Below are 23,178 nucleotides of genomic sequence, written 5' to 3' on the forward strand. Positions count from 1 at the left end.
TTAGTTTAATGATCTATTTCTTGACGAATAAATTATTATTTAGACCCAACGCATTCTCTTGTTCGTAATTGAAAAATAGAGACGCAGAAAAACCCCGCTTAATATGCCTGGTAATCATTTCTTGCTTTTCAAAAACATTGCACTATTGTATGGAGAACGAAGTAATGTAAGCAAAGTACAGTTCTAAGAAACGTATGTTTTCCTCACAGGCATGTTGATCCACCAACATGTCTTGTGTGTGTTTAAAGGCTGTCCGTGACACTAATGCAGTTGTTGAGAGGTGTAGGCTGTTATAACGCCTGCAGGAATGAGCAGGCGTGCGTTTACCCGAGACGGGTTTGTAATTACCTGACTCGCTGTTGACGTTTACAAGTAGCCACACCGAGAGAGAGAGAGAGAGAGAGAGAGAGAGAGAGAGAGAGAGGGCGGGTTAGAGCGGAGGGGAATCTCTCTCTCTCTCTCTCTCTCTTTCTTTCTCTCTCTCTCTCTCTCTCTCTCTCTCTCTCTCTCTCAGCTGTGTTCGGTTCGGAGACGCAGTGACGGACATCCCGGAGTCGAGCGCACTAAACGCGTAAGTTCTGCTCATTTTTGCTGAGTTAAATCCACTTTTTAGCTTCTTCATGGCTGTATGAGGAACGTCAGGAGATTGTGATTTAAAATGAGAATATTTATTCGATTTAATTTACTGTAAAAGTGAATTTTTTTAGATTTGCTTAAGGAGCAATGTCTAAACGATCTGGCTTTTAAAAAATACTTTTGTTGGAGACACCCAGTGCAGTCAGGTTGATTCGGTAATGTTAGATAATGTTTTTCAAAACCTGTTAATTTGGATGTTACCACATGTAGCACATGTTCAGGTTTACTTAACGGAAATCAGTGTAAATGGGATCGGGAAGTTTGTTTCCTTTTACACAGTAAATTATTCCTTTTATTGTATGTTAATATCGTCATGTGTTTAATAATTAATGAATTAATCTTTAAATGTATTTATTCTTGTATATTAATGTGTGTAATTTTGATTTTTAAAAAAAATAATTAGGCTATATATTTTATGCAGCATATGATGGCATTATACAATAGATTCACTATTCATAGTTTTTTAACCGTTTACAGTCTTCATGTGTTAAAATATGATTTTTTTTCTGTCAAGAACATAACTGAACTATGATATGTGCGCTGTCCATGGTGCTGAAATCATGTTTGTAGACTGTAGTGCAGTGGTTTTCAACAAAGGTCCTGGAGACCCTCTGCTTTGCACATGTTGTATGTCTCCCGTATTTATCACACCTGATTCAGATAATTAACTCATTTGGTCTGATCTCCAACTGAACTAAGTATGTCGGTTAAGAGAGAAATGTGCAGAGCCAGTATTGAAAACCACTGCTGTAGTGTTTCAGACATTAACTGAGAAGAGAATCTGTCCAAAATTGTGTTTGTTAATTGATTTCCGTGTCACATTTCTTTTTCAGACGAACATAATGTTTGAGTAAGTTTGAGAACCTATTCTCTTCATTCACTCAAGGTGAAATGGGCATTGCGCAGTTGTTGTCTTGACTCTGTAAGTGCTTATGCCTTAATGAATGAGAGTCTTAGGGAGGAGGACTGTTGAAATGACGCTATGCGGAGATGGAGAATGGAGGACCCGCAAAAGTGCGTGACAAGCAGGTCAGGGTTGGTTTGAAGAAATCCTAAAACGAGGCGAAGCACATATCACCACCTGAAGCCATGGGGATACGACATCTCCTGCTTCTGTTGGTCTATCTAGACCCGTTGTGCGTGCTGAGCGCATCCACGACCAAGAGGAGCAAACCCCCTTCAAAGAGACCCCAAAAATTGAAGGAGGTCAACAGCACTGTTGCTCCAACCGTGGCTCCCCGACGGATCACACAAGTCCAGGCGCCCATCATCGGTGATCACGACATCTGTCTAGGGTACTACGACGTAAGCGGTGCGCTCGACAAAGAGTTCGCCTGCAACAACACTGACCACAGGTACTGTTGCGGGAGCTGCTTCCTTCGCTTCTGCTGCCCCGTGAAAGCCAAACGAGTGGATCAGAGAGTCTGTACCAACTACAACACGCCCGACTGGATCAAAACACAGCCGCCCTCACCGGCCCCCACAGGGGACACTTATGACCCCGCGCTGGACCAGACCAACACCACCGTCTACATCACCTGCGGGGTCATCACCCTCATTATTATCCTGGGGATTTCTGCCAAAGTGGCCTATGATAAAGCCACCAGACCACCTCAAGAGATGAACGTCCACAGGTAAGTCTCAGAAAACTCTTTGGAAATGTACTTACTCTGCAAACTTTGGGTTAAAGCATCACAAGAAAGAAGTATTGAAGGTTAAGGGGAGGCGTAGCCTGGTTAACACTCTAATAAATAAAGGTTCCATGAATCTTAAACATCAATGGAACCTTTCAATTCCACAAAATTTTTACTTTATAGTAAAAAAAAAGGGTCTTAAGGTTTTTTATATGTTCTTCACACTAAACCCGGGCTCGATTGTGAAATCTGGTTGCATCACGCACATAAGAAGAATCTTCAACGATTTTTTTCTTTCAAATCTCATACCTGCACATACTACAATATTTGAAAATCGTGGTGCATCACACACTACAAAATATTCTTAAAGTCCCCTGTGGTGAAAATCCAGCTTTTAATGTTGTTTAAATGTCTATGTGGTGTTTTTAATATGCTTTAAAGGTCCCGTTCTTCGTGATCCCATGTTTCAAACTTTAGTTAGTGTGTGATGTTGCTGTTAGAGTATAAATAATATCTGTAAAATTATAAAGCTCAAAGTTCAATGCCAAGTGAGATATTTTATTTAACAGAAGTCGCCTACATCGAACGGCCCGTTTGGACTACATCCCTCTACTTCCTTCTTTAATGACGTCACTAGAACAGTTTTTTGACTAACCTCTGCCCACAGGAATGCTCCCTCAACTCTACCGAAATTCGTTTATGTACTTGCGCACTTCTTATAACTTACTGTGTTTACTCAGCTCTTACGGTGATTTTCTGAAGTAAAACTGACGCTTCATCTTTTGTGTGATGTACAATAAACTTTATTAAACTCATCAGTAACTTATATGTTTGATCATCATTCAGACAGCAGACTTGTAGGCTATTAATAAATAATGGATACATACAAACATTACCGTTATAATAACCGTAATTAAACTACTAAACTATACCTGTTTCATCTCTATACAGCACTCTGACTCTGTAGGCATTATTGTCCGACTCGAAATGAACACCGTTACTGAGAGTTTCTGATATTATCATCATTCCGTGAGATGAAATTGTCCTGAGAGACTGAGCGCGAGCTCATGAAGCTCCGCCCCCTGGGTCGTCCAGCAGCAGCTTATTTGCATTTAAAGGACACACACTAAAACAGCGCGTTTTTCTGAGCCCCAAAAAATGACAATTTAAACATCCTGTAAAAAATGATCTGTTGGGTATTTTGTGCTGAAACTTCACATACACACTCTGGGGACATCAGAGACTTATTTTACATCTTGTGAAAAGGGGCATAATACGGGACCTTTAAGACAAACCATGTGTAAATTCATAAGTCGACACCATTGCTGAGTATTTTCTGCTTAAAACTGCAGTGAACCAAAGACAGTCTCAAAAACACACCTTGTAACCAATCAGATCAACGTGTGATCGTCAACGAGTGGATCTCTGAGCTGGTGTGAGTGAGTGGAGGCGGGGCTAATTTGCATTTTCATAGAACCATATTCACGCAATATGTTTTAGAGAAACTCCTTAAGGAGTGTTATACACCAAAACAGTTTAAAGAGCACTGACTACATATCGAAAAAGAGTGATTTGTCATTGTTAGTGCATGAGATTGAATGAGGAAGTGAGAACTGAATGAAACCTTGTAACACATCTCAGTTGGAACATACAGTACATAAACTAGACCGTGAGTGAAAGCTTTACGGTCTCAAATTAAGCACTGGGTTCTGGGCTAAGATGGAATATTAATAGTTAATTGCATACTGTATTAAATCTAGGACTCATCTGTGTCTAGGAGGGATTGATTCTGGATTTCATTAGTCTTGTGCTGAGATGGAGGTCAACTGGAAACCGTCGTAGTACTAGGAGAACTAGGTCTTCATGGTGCAGTTTGTCAATAAGACAGATTTATAGTCCTGTGGTTCGTCATTGTCGAAAAGGAGAAATTTCAGAGACCAAGGTCAAATAATGTTCTAGGTTTTATCTGAATTCTTTATTTATTAGATTTATGTCAGACAATGTTAACTGAGAACAATGAACTCTCATATTAATAATGATGTAACACTGACATCATAGCCGTTTTAATAAGTCACTCTGCAAGAAGTCGCTCCTGTGCAGAGCTGTTGAGAGTATTGAAGATGGCACATTGCTCTCTTCTTATTGAACTGATACATGTACCAAATATGAGTCAAGCTCAGACAGTCTGATAAGAGTTTGGCTGGTGCTCACAATGAGGCTTATTGGATTTGTGAAGACGGACTGGCATTCACCACAGCTGCTTGACACTTGTGAGCAGCATACTTAAAATGTGCAGTCTGTTGTTATTTACTCATGTCTTTCCAAACCCGTATGATATTTTCAAAATATATACAAATATTTTGATATTATTAAAAATAAATAATTTGAAAACATTATTATAAAAAATATGAATATATATATATATATATACAGCGGGGGAAATAAGTATTGAACACGTCATCATTTTTCTCAGTAAATATATTTCCAAAGGTGCTATTGACATGAAATTTTCACCAGATGTTGGTAACAACCCAAGTAAGTCATACATACAAAGAAACAAACAAAAATAAGTTCAGAAATGAAGTTATGTGTAATAATGTGAAATGACACAGGGAAAAAGTATTGAACACATGAAGAAAGGGAGGCACAAAAAGGCATTGAAAGCCAAGACAACTGCTGAAAACTTACAGTAATTAAAAAGCAATCCAGCCCCCTGTCAGTGGAAATTAATAACAGCTGGTTCAGTCCCAAATGATGGCCTACAAAAAGGTCTCATTGCCAAGGTGTCACACAAGACACATCTCATGATGGGTAAAAGCGAAGAGCTGTCTCAAGACCTTCGCAACCTAATTGTTGCAAAACATAATGATGGCATTGGTTATAGGCGCCATTCTAAGCTTCTGAATGGTCCAGTGAGCACTTTTGGCCCACGCTGTGTATATATATATATATCAGTGTTTGCTATAAGCTAGTTCCTCTGAACCCCTCCACCTCCCCAGCTCCACCTGCCTAGATCTGCTACAGGATTTATGTATGTGTCTTTATGCAGCAGCAGACCTTAGTCTACATGCTCACAGCAGCGTCTCTGTGTGTCTTTTAGCAGTAGAAGCCTATATTTAAAGAGTTCAGATGCAAAAGCCTCTAAGTGCCATCTGAAATGTTCTTCTAGAATGATCATTTTTATAAAGCTTGTATATTTAAGTAATTTCACTTAAATGACAATTAATAGGTTATTTGCATTGCAATTTAAGTGAAATTATTGAACTTAAATATACAAGCTTGATAAAAATCATAAAGATCATTCTAGAAGAAAATTTCAGATGGCACTTAGAGGCTTTTGCATCTGAACTCTTCATTTGCTCTGCAACAGCAGTAGCGCAACATATCTAGTCTGCCAAGTTATGTGCTTAATTGTCTTTAAAATAATCAAGAATCTTAAAATTGTGAAGCTCCTAGAAACAAACTTTTTTCTTTTTTTTTTACTCAAAATATAACTTAATTTAATTCTGGGGTGAAATATGACCTGATAATTTCTTAATGAGATTCACAACTTAAATTAGCTTACTTTCATTTTACTTTCATACTACTTGCTCTAGTTTTTCTTTAAAGTCAATCATTTTATCCTTTAAAACTCATCTTTGATCACCAAAATGACATATTTTCCTTGAAAAATGTTTCTTCATGCCTTAAAAAAGCTTGAATGTAACTCTACACCCTTGCCTCATTCAGTATACTTGGTTCAATGAATATGCAAATGAGCCCCGCCTCCACTCACTCACAGCAGCTCAGTTGACGATCGCCACTTGTTGACGATCACACGTTGATCTGATTGGTTACAAGGTAGTTTGAGACTGTCTTTGATTCACTGCAGTTTTAAGGAGAAAATACTCCTATGGTGTTGACTTATGAATTTACACATGGTTTGTCTTAAATTATATTAAAAACACCACACAGACACATAAACAACATTAAAAGCTTGATTTTTACCACAGGGGGACTTTAAACTCTTTTTTAAACTTTTTCTTATGATGATTCCCCTAAAATAAAAATAAAAATAAAAACATAAAATAAACATAGGACTTTTGCGTTATATTTCAAGACGTCAGTTTAGGTATTTAGTGAATAACTAAATAGAAATTTCAGTCTGTTTCTCACCCAAAACTCTCATATGGCTGTAGAAGTCTTGAAATAGACCACAATTCACATGGTCACTAAATCAATCAGTCAATCACTTATTCGATTGTGATTATTAAATTGAAATTTAACATTAAGACACCTTGAGCATTTTTATATTCAGAACAAGCTCTACTGTTACAAGATACAAAGAGTATGAAATGTGTCCTAAACACAAACCTAAACATTTCTCAGAAGGTTTTGTAGCTAAACTCAGATGTGTCCCATCTTAGATCAGTCTTGTTCTCCGTCATTACTTGACAAACCGTCCCTGCTGCTCACAGCATCTCATGGAGACAACACGTTTCGTTCTAGTATTACAGAATGTTCCAGGACATTTGTTTTAACCAGCACCATTTGAAACCGCTCTGCTTCATTTAGACTGTGTGTGTGGAGGCTTGTGATTTGCAGGAAAATACAGTTAAATATATGATGAGTGTGTTTACCCAGCAGCTCGGATGTGTAGTAAAACAGCTCAGGGCTGGAAAGCTCTTGATGTACTGTGTGTGTTTTTGTGTGTTTGAAGAGCATAGGCACACGAAATGCGGGTTCTCTGAGGAGAAGGACTCGGTCAATAAGGGAAAAGATCTGTCTCTCTCATCTCTGGCTGATTCATTAATGAATTGATCACAAGGACTATGGAGTTCATGTAGCTATAAAGGGCAGGTTGTGGTTTGACCTCATAATTTATTGTTATACTGGAGACTGATGATATAGTGATGACAAAAGTATTCTAATGACCTCATTCTGGGTAAAAGATGGATTAGCTCAAATGGATAATGGGTTTTAATTTGAGCTAACTTTGACTAATTTGTGCTGAGAAAGAGGCAGACTACTTGTGTTGCATAATTATATTTTTCCCAAGCTTTACTTGGGTGAATATCACAAATGCAATTCTCAACTCTTTTATATTTAAATTTGAACATGAGCGCAAGATATTATTTTAATTGCAAACTAGTGTATAATGTAAATGGTTTACATCATAGATTTTGCTAGAAACTAATGGTAATTTTAATCAAATATGAGTGGGCAATGATTAATTGCATCCAAAATAAAAGTTTGTGTTTACATATTATATGTGTGTGTACTGTGTATAATTATTTTCTATATATAAATACACACACATGCATGTAAAAAAAAGTGTTATTTATATATAAAATGTTTATATTTATATATAATATAAATTATGTATAAATATATATACAGTATACATGCAAATATTAAATATATACATGTATATATGTATAGTGTACTAAAAGCAGCCCTAAATAGTCACTACATCTTGTTACATTTTCAAAGTAAACACAGTCTCTGTCTCTATCTTTGACGATAATAGTGTTAGCTTTCTATCCCAAATGTAGTTTAGCCTGCTAGCCTACACAGCACAGGACTATACAACGATTAAAACTATCACACAACATACTCACAGCCGTGATAACCGAGTTGGTTGGCAATGCTACGCCACACACTGTCTTTCAAATCGTTGTTCTTGTAGTATGTGATTGGCTGAAGCCTTTTCTGTCGCCGCAAATGTAAAAAAAAATCGACATTGAAGCAAAAAAAAAAAAAAGTTGTTTTTCCACCGCAGCACATTCGCGTTCGGTGTGGAAGCGCTCATTACACAAACAGCTAATAAAAAAATAAAACCCTCGCGCGAATTATTCGTGCGTCAAAATCGCGTCCAGTGTGAAAGGACCTTAAAGGGTTAGTTCACCCAAAATGAAAATTCTGTCAGTAATTACTCACCCTCATGTTGTTCCAACCACGTAAGACCTTCGTTCATCTTCGGAACACAAATTAAGATATTTTTGATTAAATCTGAGAGCTGGATCACTCCTCCATAGGCTTCTAAGACATTATAACTTGCTGGCCCAGAAAATGTATTAAAGACATCATTAATATAGTCCAAGTGACTACAGTGGCTCAATCTTAAGTTTATAAAGCGACGAGAATACTTTTTGTGCGCAAAAAACAAAGCAAAAATAACGACTTTATTCCACTATTCATTTCCTTCTCTCTGGGCCTCGAGTTTTTTCACGTAGTGTTTTAGCGCAGCGCGTCTGTGTTGCACGTCACACGCATCACACACATGACCAGCTTCGGCCAATAATGAGCCTATGTGTGACGTATAACACAGAAACAAACTTAAATTTGTTGACGCACAATATAACTCTTGAGTGAAATATGACCTGAAAATTTCTTCATAAGATTCACCAACTTGCATTTTGCTTGCTAGTTTTTCTCTTCGCCTTAAACACAGACATATTTGTTGAGTCATCAAAGAGCCTGCATCTTTTTCAACTGTCTTCTCATATTCTTATTACAGTGAGTGACATATTGAGAAGTTGCTTTGATCATAATAATGCCATCTAATTGTCTCGTGTTGATGACATAATAAGGAATGTGATTGGGTGAGCAGCTGCAGTCCTGTCCGATGTCTTCATCCCCGTGTGATGACTCTCCATCTCTCAGCTACCCAGAACCCCCTGCTGTGTCTCAGCGTGTTGTCTATCTTTGTTTAAATATTGATGGCGCTGTGCTGCTTTAGACACCTGCTGAAATGGCCAGGGAATGAACAGCCTCTGGGAGAAAACAGCAGAATAAAGAAAAGTCCTTGAGAGATTCACCAGTAAAGAAATAAGAACATGACTTGCCTAAAAAGTAATGAATGAGAGTTCAGTGCCATGAATATATGATCATAATCTTGGAATTTACATTTTTTTTTAATTTTTTAATTTTTATTTTTTTATAGTGGACTTCAATGGGGTCCAACGGGTTGAAGGTCCAAATTGCAGTTTCAGTGCAGCTTCAAAGGCTCTAGTCTACACAATCCCAGCCGAGGAATAAGAGTCTTACCTAGCCAAACCATCGCTCATTTTCAAATTTTTTTTTTACTTTTATACAGTATACTTTTTAACCACAAATGCTCTTCTTGCACGTCCTCGACTTCACGCATTACGTAATCGCATTGAAAGGGTAGGGCGAAAAACTCCCTCTCATTTTCTCCTCCAACTTCAAAATTGTCCGACATCGTTGTTTTACCGTTTATTTATTTATGTTTTTTATTTATTTTATTTTTTATGTAAAGGGCGTTTGACTTAGTCTTTGCACGTTCGCTTTGTAAACACTTGGTCGGTACTTCCGCCTACGTCACACTTGACCTTTCAACGTGATTACGTAATGTGTGTCGCATCACAGCCAGTGCAAGACGAGCATTTGTGGTTAAAAAGTATATAAATGTTTATTTATTTTTTGAAAATGACTGATCATTTCGCTAGATATGACCCTTTTTCCTCGGCTGGGATCATGTAGAGCCTTTGAAGCTGCATTGAAACTGAAATTTGGACCTTCAACCCATTGGACCCCATTGAAGTCCACTATATGTAGAAAAATCCTGGAATGTTTTCCTCAAAAAAAAAAAAATTTTTGACTGAAGAAAGAAAGACTTGGGGGTGAGTACATTATGAAGATTTTTATTTTATTTTTTATAATTCAACTTTTTTCATTGTTCAACAGTCAAAACTTCAGAGTACATCACCACATTATTCAGTAATCACCTTTGCAATTACACATTCAGCCACAGTCACCATCAGTGGAATACAACCAAAACAAAAGCACATTAGAATTAAACAATTGTTAAGCAGTCCTATTAATTTACACCATTTTTTAATGCTGCCAAAAATGATCCCATGTTTTTTTCCACTCCCCAGAATGCTCTAATATGAAGCAATTTCAGTCATCCCATCAACTCAGTCTTTCAGGTCTGGGGTTTTGGGGCATTTCCAATTTTGTAAAATGATCCTGGAAGCAGTAATACAACCACTCTTAATAAGGGTAAATATATGTGTTGCTATGCTAGGTTTCACTGATTTATCTCCAAGAAGGCATAGTCGTGGTTCCACAGGTAAATTAGACCCCATCCAATCTTCAAGTACTGCCATAAATTTACACCAGATTGGGTGAACTAAAGAACATTCCCAAATCTTATGTTAATAAGTACCCTCTTCTTCATTACATTTCCAGCATAGATTATTTCCAGCTATCCACATCCTGTAAAGCCTTGATGGTGTATAATAATATCTATGTACTATTTTGTACTGAATGAATTTCCCCCTAGCTTCTCGTATGTTCTTACCCACATTAGATAGAATTTACCGCCAGTCATTATCAGTGATATTAATTCCCAAATAAATAAATCCTTCTGCCATATTGTTTTCAGGTTATTACCGGTATCTGCAGTTACACCAAGCATTGATTTGTAACACATAGAAGAAGTATGAGCTTCACATGGCAACTGAAGATAAACAGGGTTGCATAAACAGGGTTATCACTTGCATTAAATTTGTTCTTGACACAATGTCTAATCTGCAGATACTTCCAAAGGTTTCATTGGCCCCCAATATTATATTTTTTTCACCAATTCAGAGTATGACATCAAAATTCTGTTCTCATTCAGATCACCAATTACAGTTACCCCTTTAAGCTGCCATTGTTTCCACAATGATGCATATGACTGTTTATAATGTGATGTCCTGCACACTTTATGAATTTTGCTCCAAACATGTCTTGAATGTATTGTCACTGGATTTGAGTCCCATTTAGCTCCAGAGCATTGTGAAAGAATGCTAATGGGATGCAATGGTGAGGCCAGTTTCTGTTCTATCTTGATCCAGTCCAACTCAGATTAGCCAGTCTCGTCCCATTGTTTAGCCAGTTTGGCCATTTCAAAAGAGATATTATACATCCTCACATCAGGTAGTCCCAGGTTTGTCTCTTGGGGAGGTCAACTTACCCATTTTGATCCTCTGTCTTTTTCCTTCCCATAAAATGTCCTTGATAATTTTGTCATATCTTTTAAAGATAGGGTCTGGAATGTTCACAGGTATCATCATGGATATATAATTGAACTGCGGAGCAATAACCATTTTAATAATATTTACTTTACCCCACAGAGAGAGTTTCAGCTGTTCCCAATTGTCCACATTATTTGTTTTTATCTTTGACAGCAGTGGTTCATAATTCAACAACATTATATCCTCCACACATACGTTAATTTAACTCCAAGGTACTTCATACCTTTTGGAATCCATTTAAAGCCAAATTGGGTCACTGTATGGGAAATTGGGAATGACATGTTCTAGATATTGGCATAGCTTCTGACTTCTCCCAGTTTATTTTGTATCCTGACACACTTGAATATAATTGGATAATGCTCTTTAATGTAAAGATTTGAGAGGATCACGAGATAACAACAAAATATCATCCACATACAGCATTAACTTATGCTCTATCCCCTCCTCTACCCCCCTTACTCCCATAATGTTATAGTCTGCCCTGATCATAATGGCTAAAACTGTTGTGAATAATAACGGGGACAATTGGCATCCTTGATGAGTACCTCTTGAAACTGTAAGAAAATGAGGAATTCATGCCATTTGTCATCACAGCCGCTCTAGGATTTTTATATAATAAACTAACCCAGGACCTAAAAAGTATGACGAATCCAAAATTCGACAGGGCTGCGGCCAAAAAGCCCCACTCCACCCTGTCGAAAGCCTTTTCGCGGCTAAGGATATAGCCGCGATTAGGGTGTTTTCTGAAGAATTTAGCCACATCAGATGAATTAGCCTTCTCATATTATCGGCTGATGACCTTCCTTTAATGAAGCCCACTTGGTCCTTATAAATTATACTTGGGAAGCTAGAATTTTGCTCTAACCGTGAAGCTAAAACACCTTACAGTCCGCATTAATTAGACTTACTGGCCTAAAATTAGCCGGATCTGTTAAATCCCTATCTGTTTTAGGTATCAGTGTTATCAGTACTTCCATGAAAGTACTAGGCAATGCTTCAGCTTCAAATGCCTCTATATAGACTTCTGTTAGAATTGGGGCCACTATGTCAACATACTTTCTATAATATTCAGCTGGAAACCCATCCACTCCTGGTGATTTGCCAGATTTCATAGAGGTTATTGCAGCTTTAACCTCCTCTTGTGTAATGGGAAGATCTAGAGACTCGGATTGCAATACATCTAATTTGGGTAACTCCATGTTAGAAGAAAAATGTTTCAGTTTTTCTCCATCTAGAAGCTTGCCCACTTTTTCACCTTGTCCGGAGTCTAAATAGAGCATATTATGCTTTTTTATTATATATCTCATGTAATTGAAATTTGTATTTACAAATATCCTGATATAAATCATTAGAGTAATGTCTAGCCAACTCCTTCTCCAGTGTACAAATTGTTGCTTCCGAGTTCTTAACCAAGTCTCTTCCTTCCTTCCCTTTTCTTTCTAGCTGCATACATCAATTTCCTTCTAATGTATGCTTTTGAGGCCTCCCATACATACGCCAACGTATCAGTGCTTCCTACATTAAATTCAAAGAAGGAGGTCAGATCATCAGCCAATAATGTGCTAAACTCCTCATCTTGTAATAATGCAGTATTTAAACGCCATATTCCCTTTCTTCCAGCTTCTGTATTTAGAGCTATACCCAATTCCAGAGTCGCATGGTCTGATAATACTATTGCTCCAATTTTACAATCTACAACCTGATCAGTGATACAGTTCGAAAGCAAGAAAAAAATCTATCCTAGAGTGAGATTTATGGCAATGAGAAAAAAAAGTATATTCTCTTTCTGTTGGATTTACCAAGCGCCACATGTCAGTCAATCCAAATCCTCTGTTATCAAATGAAGTGCAGCCCTATCCCTTGGTATTGAAGGTTCCTGATATTTACTCTTACCCAGAACCCCATCCATAACCTGATTAAAGTCCCCAGCCAAAATGATTTGCACCTCTTTGTCACCAAGAATCTTGTTTATTTTGTTAATAAAACCCAGATCTGTCTTATTGGGGGCATATGCATTGCATAATATCACTTTAACTCCAATAATGAGGGTTTCTATACATATAATCTTCCCAACATCGCCTTTAGTTTCCGTTAACATTTCAAAATTCAGCCTCTTATTTATTAGGATTATAATCCCATTTTGTTTGCTTGTAAATTATGAATAAAATGCATGTCCCAACCAGTCTCTTTTGAATTTGAGCGCTTCATTATCTGTTACATGACTTTCCTGTACAAAAGCAACATCCACTTGTTTATGTTTGAGATATGACAGGACCTTTTTTCTTTTAATCGGACTTCCACATCTGTTAATATTCCATGTTATAAACCTGATTTGACTACCTATGTATAAAACAAATTAATAAGCACATTATCGTGTGCGTAATCAAATGCGTTGAGTGACTGCCCCCTATTGGGGAATGGCATATTAAACCGCAATGCACATTTATTCAAATTTAACAAACTGCAGTTGAACATTTCAAACACCAAAAATACTTTCTGCAAAATTCTGTTGCTTAACAAAAAGTAACAAATTGTAAAAAACCTTACCCCAAACTTAACATCAGAAAAAAATCAGAACAAGAAACGACAAAAAAAGAACGGTCATACCAAACATTGAGGACCGTCTTTGTTCAAACACCTCGAGATTGCGGAGTGCCGAATCAGCTATCCAGCCTTGCCTTGTCTGTCAAAACTGTTCTGAGACAGCACAGTTATCCTACTCATCTGCCCACCCGCCGCACCTGACCCATATGCTCCACTTTGGCGATCTTGCAAAGAATATTTGGTCCCGTCACTCTTTTGCCCCGCAATGTTCTTTGATGAACTGCTCTGCATCCGCACTCGATGTAAACACCTTATTCTTCCTTTGCCATGTGAAACGAAGTGAGGCTGGATATGCCAGCATATATTTCATGTTGACGCTTCTCAGCATCCTCTGCGAAGAGGTGAAATCCCTCCGTTTTCTGGCCAACTCTCTTGACATGTTGGGGAAGAAGGAAATCATACCTCCATCCCATTCGTCCATTCCTTTTTCTTTGGCCGCTTGTAATACTTTCTCCCTCGCTGACGAATGCAGAAACTTAATAAGAACTATTCTTGGTGGTTGATCAGCACTGGGCCTGGGAGCGAGAGCGCGATGCACCCTCTCAATCTCGAACCTCTCCATTCGGATCAATACCCAGTCGCTCCGATAAGATTTTACACACGCACTTGATCAATCCACCTGCCTCCAGCCCTTCTTTCAGACTGATCATCTTTACGTTGTTGCGGCGGCTCCTGTTTTCTATATCCTCGATTCGGTTCCACATAACTTCCAGGTGTTTATCATGTGGCTCGCACTGAGTCTTCCATATTGGAGATGAGGCCCTTCGCTTCGTCCAGCCTTTCTTGGATTGCATTCACTGAATTTTTAAGGTCAGTAACAACCTCTTGTATTGACACATCCGTCGCTACTACTTGTAAGGTAGAGTTCATTTTACTTATTTCGGATAAGTTTTCCATCTTTGAACCTTGGTCTGTGGGCCTGGTTGATGGTGGTTCGTATGCTGGCGATGTCTGTCTGGTCGTCATGCGGCTCGTTGTTATCTCCTTAAAATACTTAGATGTGGAGGTCAACATTTGCAATCTAAAGCACTTTTTTGTTCTCCAAGTATTTGATCTTACCAAGGACACTAGTTTTGATAAAAATGTGGAGTGAATATGCTTGAATAAATAGAAAATATTGGTGGGCCTACGGAGCTACACAACTGTGCTGCCATCTTCCTCGGCGGTCCCACGTGACTCCCCATTATCAGGAAATTTTAATTCTGAAGTGAACTAATCCTTTAAGGCTTTTGAAAGGTGAGTAAACGACGACCAAACCGTCATTTTTTTAAAGAACTCTGTGGAAACATGACAGCTAATGCCAAAGTGAATCCTTTCCATCTGCTTTAGCAGTTGTTGAAAAGACTTTAGATGGTTTTCACACTCTGCACTCAGCACAAAGTGACTTCTGGAGCTCTGTAAGCATATAATGATTCAGTTCTGACCTTAGAGTGTTTTAAACCCTCATCACTGTCATGGCTCGGCCGGTGCGGACCACAGGAAAAACTCAAACATGCCTATTGTATCCGGTAAAAAGCACTCTGGGAGTGTTTATTCCAGCCAATCAGATTGCCTGGAGCTGGTTTACCAGTGACGTTGATGGCATAAAGCTTTATGCTCTATAACCTGACAGCCGTACATTAGCAGTTTGAGTGGAACACACGATTAACCACGCATCTCAGTGGCAAAAACAAGCTGAGTTTTGGATAATTTTCCAGCTCCCCATGGCATCCGAGGTCTCTGTGAGCTGAAGCTGAGAGGTGGAAGAGGTTAAAAGAGGTTAAAAGAGGTGGCAGCTGTGTTCAGCACATGCAGATTCACCGGTGACCTTCAGCGAGACAGAGAGGCCGTGTTTTGAAAGCCTCCGCGGGTGATCCGAGTGCTTTTATTGATCAGTCTCCTCGGGAACATGCTCCGATGCAATCCAAGCTCGCTCTGACGTAAGAGAAGGACTTTTTTACCCAGACAGACCACTTTGTCACAGTTGTTCTCGATTTCAGTGCTTTAAAAAGGATGCTGTGGAAATAAACTTGTCTTTTGATTGACCCATTTGGCCAGGGCTTGTTTCCTCCAAAAAAATTGGATGAGAAAAATAATAAACAGTACAAAAATAAGACAACGCAAATATTGCAAAACACGACATTAGAAAGCATATAATTCATTCATTCATTTTTCTAAAGTGACACTGTCCAGCGGTGATGCCAATGGTTAAAGAATGAAGCAAAAAGAACAAAAAATGCTTTTCTTACTTAGTATTTTTGTCTTGTTTTAAAAATTCAAATACCAAGAAGCATTTACTAGAATATAATTTTTTATAAATCTATAAAAGCATTTTTTGCAGTGAAGCAGAGTCTCTCTCAAGTTCTGCCAAGTAACAAAGTCCCTCCAGCGGGAGTTATTCTCTATATCAGTTTCACTGTTTCTGTCTTGAGTTTTCTTCCGGGAACAAACGCATCACAATATTCCTCATTTAAATCATTCAAGGCATTCACAGAAAAAAGGTGACGAGGCCTGGTTGAGTTAGTTAATAGTTAGTAGAGTTAGTTAGTAGTTAGTAAGGTTATGGTAAGGGGAACGACATTTCCAAAACACGCACTTGAAGCGGTTGACCAATCACAGCACACTGCTCCAGCCGACCAATCAGAGCACATTGCTCTTTCAGAAGGAGGAGCTTCATAGTAACAGGAACTAAACAGAGCGTTACTGACAGACTGGGAAGAGAGGAGCTGCAACAATGGAGAAAATGTAGAAAATAACTTGTTTTTTGAACATTGAAGCGTGAAATCCTATTCTAGTAGAGTCCAAAAACAAATATAACATGGCCTCTTTAAGAATGAATGGGGAAAAGTCACATGCGCTGTGATTGGCTTATTAAAATTTCACGATAAATCCCGCCTCTCGTTTTCCGGCGCGTTCCGCATCAACAAATCGGTCTGCATTAATAAATAATGGTGTTACTGTGAAAACGAATTAAAAAGTAAATAACTCGCTCACTTGATATCACTGCTTTGCCACGTCACATTCAAACATCAAATGACTTGAAAACATGATCTGTGAGGGATATTTTAATAAGCAATCGGATTGGTGAAATAAAAGATACAGTCCATCTCCATATCTGTGACCATCATGACACACGTACTGTGAAAATAAGGCGACTAATAAAACAGCTGAACATCAGTTAACAAATAAAATGAACATGAAATATGACATTTGTTACTGTGTTCTTATTGTTTTGTTTTTCTTGATTAGATGCTCAAAAAACTTTCTTTCGTTTGACTAAACAACATTAATTACGTTGTTGTATTGTAATATAACTATTTTGGTTGTTGTTGTTGTTTTCTTGATAGTATAAGTAATGGCTACTGTTGTTTAACCTGAAAAATGTGTCAACATTAAGTGCAGCTGGAACATGAATTTACATTTAAAACTTTAGATAAATAATAAAAGCATCCGCAAAATGTATTAATGCAGGTAAATGTAATTGTGTCAATTAACTCTCCATTGGCAAGTGTGGCCAAAGTACATCATTTTGGACCTCTAATGCATCACAGTTTCAATCACTGCTTTTACTTGCATTTTAAACATGCAACCAGGGTTTGAATGAGTAAGAGAGTGTGTTTGATTGAGTGTGTAGTTAAAGTGTCTAATTCCCGCTCTAGCAACATCGAGTCTCTAAAGCCCCCATATGTTTCACCATTCAACCCAATTCAGGTGATGGAATGAGGGAAATTGGCCTTGATTTGTTCAGAAATGGTGCTTGTGTGTCCCCGGAGGCTGCACCAGGGTGTTTTGTGAGGATGTAATTAACTCACGCTGGTGTTTGGATGTGTCTTTAGAGCAAACAGGGTAGCACTCGGGCCCAAATTACCCTTAGCAGCGTCTTGCATATATTAACTCCAGACAAGTTAATGGCTTTTGATGAGGATCTGCCGAAACATGGAAGGTTGTTTGTTTGGCAATGCATCACCTGCATGTCTCGCAATGCATTTATCCTGTGTGTGTGTGTGTGTGTGTGTGTGTGTGTGTGTGTGTGTGTGTGTGTGTGTGTATCACACTTGACCCTAAACGGCCTCTTAAAAGATTGAGAATACAGTTTTGGAAAATGTTGATTTACCATAGAAGATAATTTGATTGATTGATTTAGTATTTAGTATTTATTTGTATTTGGTCATTTATTTATTTAGGCAAAAATGACAGTTTCAATAAGGCACTTAAAATGTAAACAAAGCCATACACTTTAAAGGGTTTAAAGGCAGAAATGTGCAGCTCATGTTCATTATTTAGTGATAAAAATCTATTTTTTGATCTGTAAAGTCGTCAAAATCATCCTTTTTTAGGTTGTGCATGAGATGTGAAACTTACTGCTGTTTACCAGCTTTTCATGGGTCATGATATGAAGCTGAAAAACTGAACACACTTAACACACACTTAAGAAGATTGTTGAATGGTTCTATCACACTAGTCTAGTAGCTGTATACTTCTGCGTTCATTGCTTTGCCCACTTTCATTGTGAGCGTGTTACTGTAACCACAGTAATTTTTAATTTTTATATTTTGCTATAGGGATGAGGGGTGTATGTTTCCATCCAAAGTTGCAAAATTGGAATATATTGCATAAAACATTTTCGAATAAAGCAGCGTTTCCATCTTGTGTGTTTAAGAGAACAAAATAATCACTTTCTGGGAAATTGCCACAAAATATATGCTATAAAAATGGAAGTTGCTGCCATCAAGGAAGCCACTGTGGCTCTTTTTTTGTACAGTACATCATAAATTTGGCTATACATCATAAATGTGTCTCAGAACTCAATAAAAGGTTCTCTCTCGTTCGGATGTCAGTGTTTGGGAATGCAATCGCGTGAGAGACTTCTGCGAGGGAATTAATCAAAATCATTCTGATGATTCTTTGGTTCAGGATTTTAAGAACAACCAAACTAACATTTGAGATCCTGTATGATGTGATTGGTCTGTTGGTTTGTCCAGTTATCCAATCACATCCTCTTGTTGAGGCAAAGTCTTGTTAGTTTTCTGCTGCACATCGAGGGATTTTTTCGGCAAACATGTTTCAATCATGGTTTATGCGCATGTCTTCTTATCAGATAAAAATGTATCCGATATAAAAGGTGGATGGAAACATGGATTATGTTAAACTGTTCTAAATCTCTTAAACTTACACTCTTAGAAGAAAAGGTTCTATCGAACCTTAAAGGGTTCTGTCAGGTGCATCATATATAGAACATTTCCATCATGGGATCATTTTTTTGGATTTAGTTTTAATGAATTAAAATTGTATTTATTGTAATTACATTTTATGAATTAAGCAGCTCGTAAACATTCTGTATCATTAATAATAAAAATTAATAATAACAAGCATGAAAGTGTTATGCAATCATTTATCACATTTCTCCAGTAGAACCTTTTTGGCCCAAGAGTTCTATATAGAACCCCAATGAACCTTTTTCCCTCCTAAGATTGTACAGCAATAACCTAAAAAGGAAGTGACATGCAAAAACTACAGTAAAAGAGCCCACTGAAGTGCATTAATGTAGTCAGGCCGGGCGGGCCTGAAAGAGTCACCAATCCTGCAGTGTTTGAGCTGAAAAAGGTGGAACGGTGGAGTTGAGCTCAGAGCCTTACAGCCAACTGGGCCACTGAAACCAGGTCGCCCCCACGTGAGAACAACTTCTGTTAAAAAAGGCCTTCTCCTGGAAGGGAAAGACTAATTATACATCCTTCCAAAGTCACACTTTCACTCTCTCTCTCTCTCTCTCTCTCTCTCTCTGTCTCTCGCGCGCTCAGAGATGTGGACCGTGAGGCAGAGCGAATACGCTGACATTGACACAGTTAAGACGCCATTTCAGGCTTCTCATGTGAGGAAAGATGGCCTCCGGGCCTGCTGGATCTATAGCCGCTTTTGAGATAGCTGGCCATGAGAACTGATGGTCCGACCGAATCCAAACTTTTTTACTGGTTCTGAATGAGCATTTATTTTATATATATATATATATATATATATATATTTTTTTTTTTGGCACTTTCTCTGTGGTTCTAATAAACATATAAGTAGTGGAAATGACTGTTGTACAATATTCCAAGTCTTCTGAAGCCATATGATAGCTGTATGTGAGTATAGACATAAATTTTCCCTATGCCATACACTGTCAAATAAAAACAGTAAAGTTTACGTTTACAAAATGGCAGCTGTGGATGCCAGAACTTTTACAGTAAAAAAAAAAAAAAAATGCATTAGGAACCTTACATTTTACATATTGAACTTTAATTTACAGTAAAAAACTTGTCTGACAAAAGATGACAAACACTTTTTGGTAACACTTAATTTTACAATTTTTCATTGTTACATAGTTGCATGCAGTTACTATGGTAATAACTATAAATTATGCATAATTACATGCAACTAAAAAACAGGTTACACTTTATTATAGTATATAATAAAGTGTATAATTACAGTGTATAATTACAGTGTAACAAAACATCTTAAAATAAAGTGTAACCTGTTTTTTTATTATTATTTTTTATTTATGAACTTAAATTTACACCAAAAATGTGTATTTCATTAACTGAAATAATGTTAATTACAGAATTACTAAAATCAGGGTTTTTTTTTTTTTACAAACGTACATTTATTTACAAACTTGTACATTTTTACTGCAGATTTATTTCATTAACCTTAATAATGTTACTATACCTTTATTATATACTATCTAACTATTTATTAAGTATTTGGTCATTTATTTATTTAGATTCATTTAATGACATAAGATGTAGCATAAAACCATAATGCACAACCGATAATTAAAAACTAAGAAGAAAGTTATTTCAATGAACAACCATCAACTGAGAAACCTGAATGTCACACATAGAATTCTGGGAATGTCAATTCATGGGTTTTCGGTGTAAATTATAAAATGACTTGTTCCTTTTCACTCCCAAAAACTTTTAATCTGTAAAATTACATGGAATGTCCAAGTAGATCTATTAGTTTTTCACATTTTTACAGTATTTTACCATAAAAATTGCTATAATTTTTGTCATTCACACCTGTGCTTATTCACGCTTTGCACATTGCAACCAGTTAAAACCATAATCTACGTCAAACCTGGTGCATCTTCACACATCAAGATTGAATATGGGGTGCACTTTATTTTACAATACATGTACGTGCACTTACAGTACATGTTCTTACCTAAGAAAGTGCTGGGTAATGGGTTATGGGTAGGTTCAGGGTTAGTACCCAGTTATTACAATTACTATAAGGACATACTACAGTATGTACATGGGGAACAGGACTGTAAAATAAAGTGCTACTGAATATGTGCAAAATTTAATAAGGAGCCTGCAACCTTTTAATCACCAACTTTGATGTTTACCCACTAGGCAACACTATCCCAAACTTACAAATTACGTCTGCAGTGAAAAAGTTAAGGCCCATATAACTGCACGCGCTCCGCAAACTGCATTAGTGAGAAAATAGCATTAACTTCAGCGACCAGAATCTCGGATTGCAACTGCTTCGAAAATCCATGAGGCGGTTGGGTCTCGAGTCAGAAACCGTGTCCTTAGGGCCAAAGAGCAAAAACATGAATAGAATTTGAATCCCATTAGGCTGGTGTAGGTGGGGTGTGTTGCTCCAACGCTATATTGCGGAGAAACATTGATTAATGGCTTGTGTTTATTGCTGTAGAGCTCACAGGCCTGAGGTCTAGAAAACCTGGGAGACTAAACCTCGACTGTTCATTATAACACAAAGCGCAATTAAAGTTGTGTGTGTGCGAGTTCCAAGAGGCAAGAACCTTCGCGAATGGGAAAACGGCAGAAACAAAAGCATAAACAGGGCCAATTGACTAAACCTCTTGGGGGCCGGTGTGTGTTTGAATCTTTAAACTGGATGAAATGCTAAACAAGCTTTTATTTCAAAGCTGAACCACATTTGGACAGGTTTTGTTTCTGGAGAGTACTGAAATGATCTTTGACTTGTGTGTTTTTCACAGAGCGCTGGCAGACATATTGAGACAGCAGGGGTCCGTTCCGGTATACGAGCATGAAAACGTTGTTGCTATAGACACCTCATCCAAAGAGAACACGCCTGTACGGACGTCCAAGAACCACTACACACCTGTACACAACAAAATCAACCATGGTAGGTGCTGGCAGTTCTGCCTTCTTTTTACTCACTAACAAAACTGTACTATGGTATTACCATGCTATTTTGGTGGTTACCATTAAAGTGGCGTTTTCTGCCGTGTAAATGCCATGGCACATGAATGTAGTACTTAAAAGGATGAGTTCTTTTTTGACATGGAATTCTTTTTGGAACATTCCAAAAGTTTGAAATAAGTTGCAATGGTAATGTGGTAAAATTTAACGCTTAAGGGCCCTATTTTAAAGATCTAAGCACATGGTCTAAAGCGTAGGGCGCAAGTGCATTTAGGGTGTGTCCGAATCCACTTTTGCCAGTTTAACGTCGGGAAAAATGGTCGGTGTGCCCGGCGCATGGTCTAAAAGGGTTGTCCCTATTCTTTTAATGAGTAATGGGTGTGTTTTGGGCGTAACGTGCAATTAACCAATCAGAGTCTCATCTCCCATTCCCTTTAATAGCCAGTTGCGTTCACGCCATGACGGATTCGCTATTTACTTGGCGGAATTAGCATGCGGAAAAACTGAACGCTTTTCTAGCAGACAGATATGATAGGGCCCTAAATCTTAAAGGGATTTCACCATCATGTCTTTCCAAACTCAACAGACTTTCGTTCATCTTTGGAACACAAATGAAGATCTTTTTAATAAAATCTGAGAGATTTCTGTCCCTCCATTGAAAGTCTGTTCATAAAGAGATTGAGTGGTTTAGTCCAAGTCTGATTGCTTTATATGATGAACAGATTGAATGAATAGTATCTTGCTGTGTAAAATAAAATGATATATTATAAAAATATTCTAAAATATAAATATAACTTTGGCCTGGATGTTTCAGCAGCAGCATGAGACGTTTTCTTATGAGATGAGATCATATTGCATTTCAAATAGCAATTTATGACCAAATAATCACTTTTTATTTCACTAAAATGTGCAGCCTTATATTGTAAATAAATTATTTAAAATAAAAAATAAAAACTCAAATAAAACACTTGTTTTTCTGCATGTCAGTGGACCAATAACCGACATCTGAGAACCATGAACATGAAAATGTGTTGTTAAATTATTGAATATGAATTTAAAATCCCAGTGTAAAATATTTTATGTCAAAGGGCTAAAAAAAAAGTTTGGGAGTCTTTGTCTCTTGCG

The 23,178-nt window shown here is 37.6% G+C and overlaps 1 protein-coding gene across 1 annotated transcript in view; it reads left to right on the forward strand.

Moving 5' to 3' along the window:
* The first annotated feature begins 540 nt into the window (after positions 1 to 540).
* LOC311090838 (shisa family member 6) overlaps positions 541 to 23,178 on the forward strand; it is a 99,692-nt gene continuing 77,054 nt past the window's right edge. The window contains exons 1-3 of the mRNA XM_084126406.1: positions 541 to 571; positions 1,470 to 2,270; positions 21,888 to 22,036. Of these exons, the coding sequence (XP_083982532.1) occupies positions 1,726 to 2,270; positions 21,888 to 22,036 (694 nt within the window). The 5' untranslated portion in view covers positions 541 to 571; positions 1,470 to 1,725. The remainder of the gene's footprint in view (positions 572 to 1,469; positions 2,271 to 21,887; positions 22,037 to 23,178) is intronic.

The sequence above is a fragment of the Abramis brama genome (assembly GCF_963993115.1).
Source record: "Abramis brama genome assembly, chromosome: 1".
Classification (NCBI taxonomy): Eukaryota; Metazoa; Chordata; class Actinopteri; order Cypriniformes; family Leuciscidae; genus Abramis; species Abramis brama.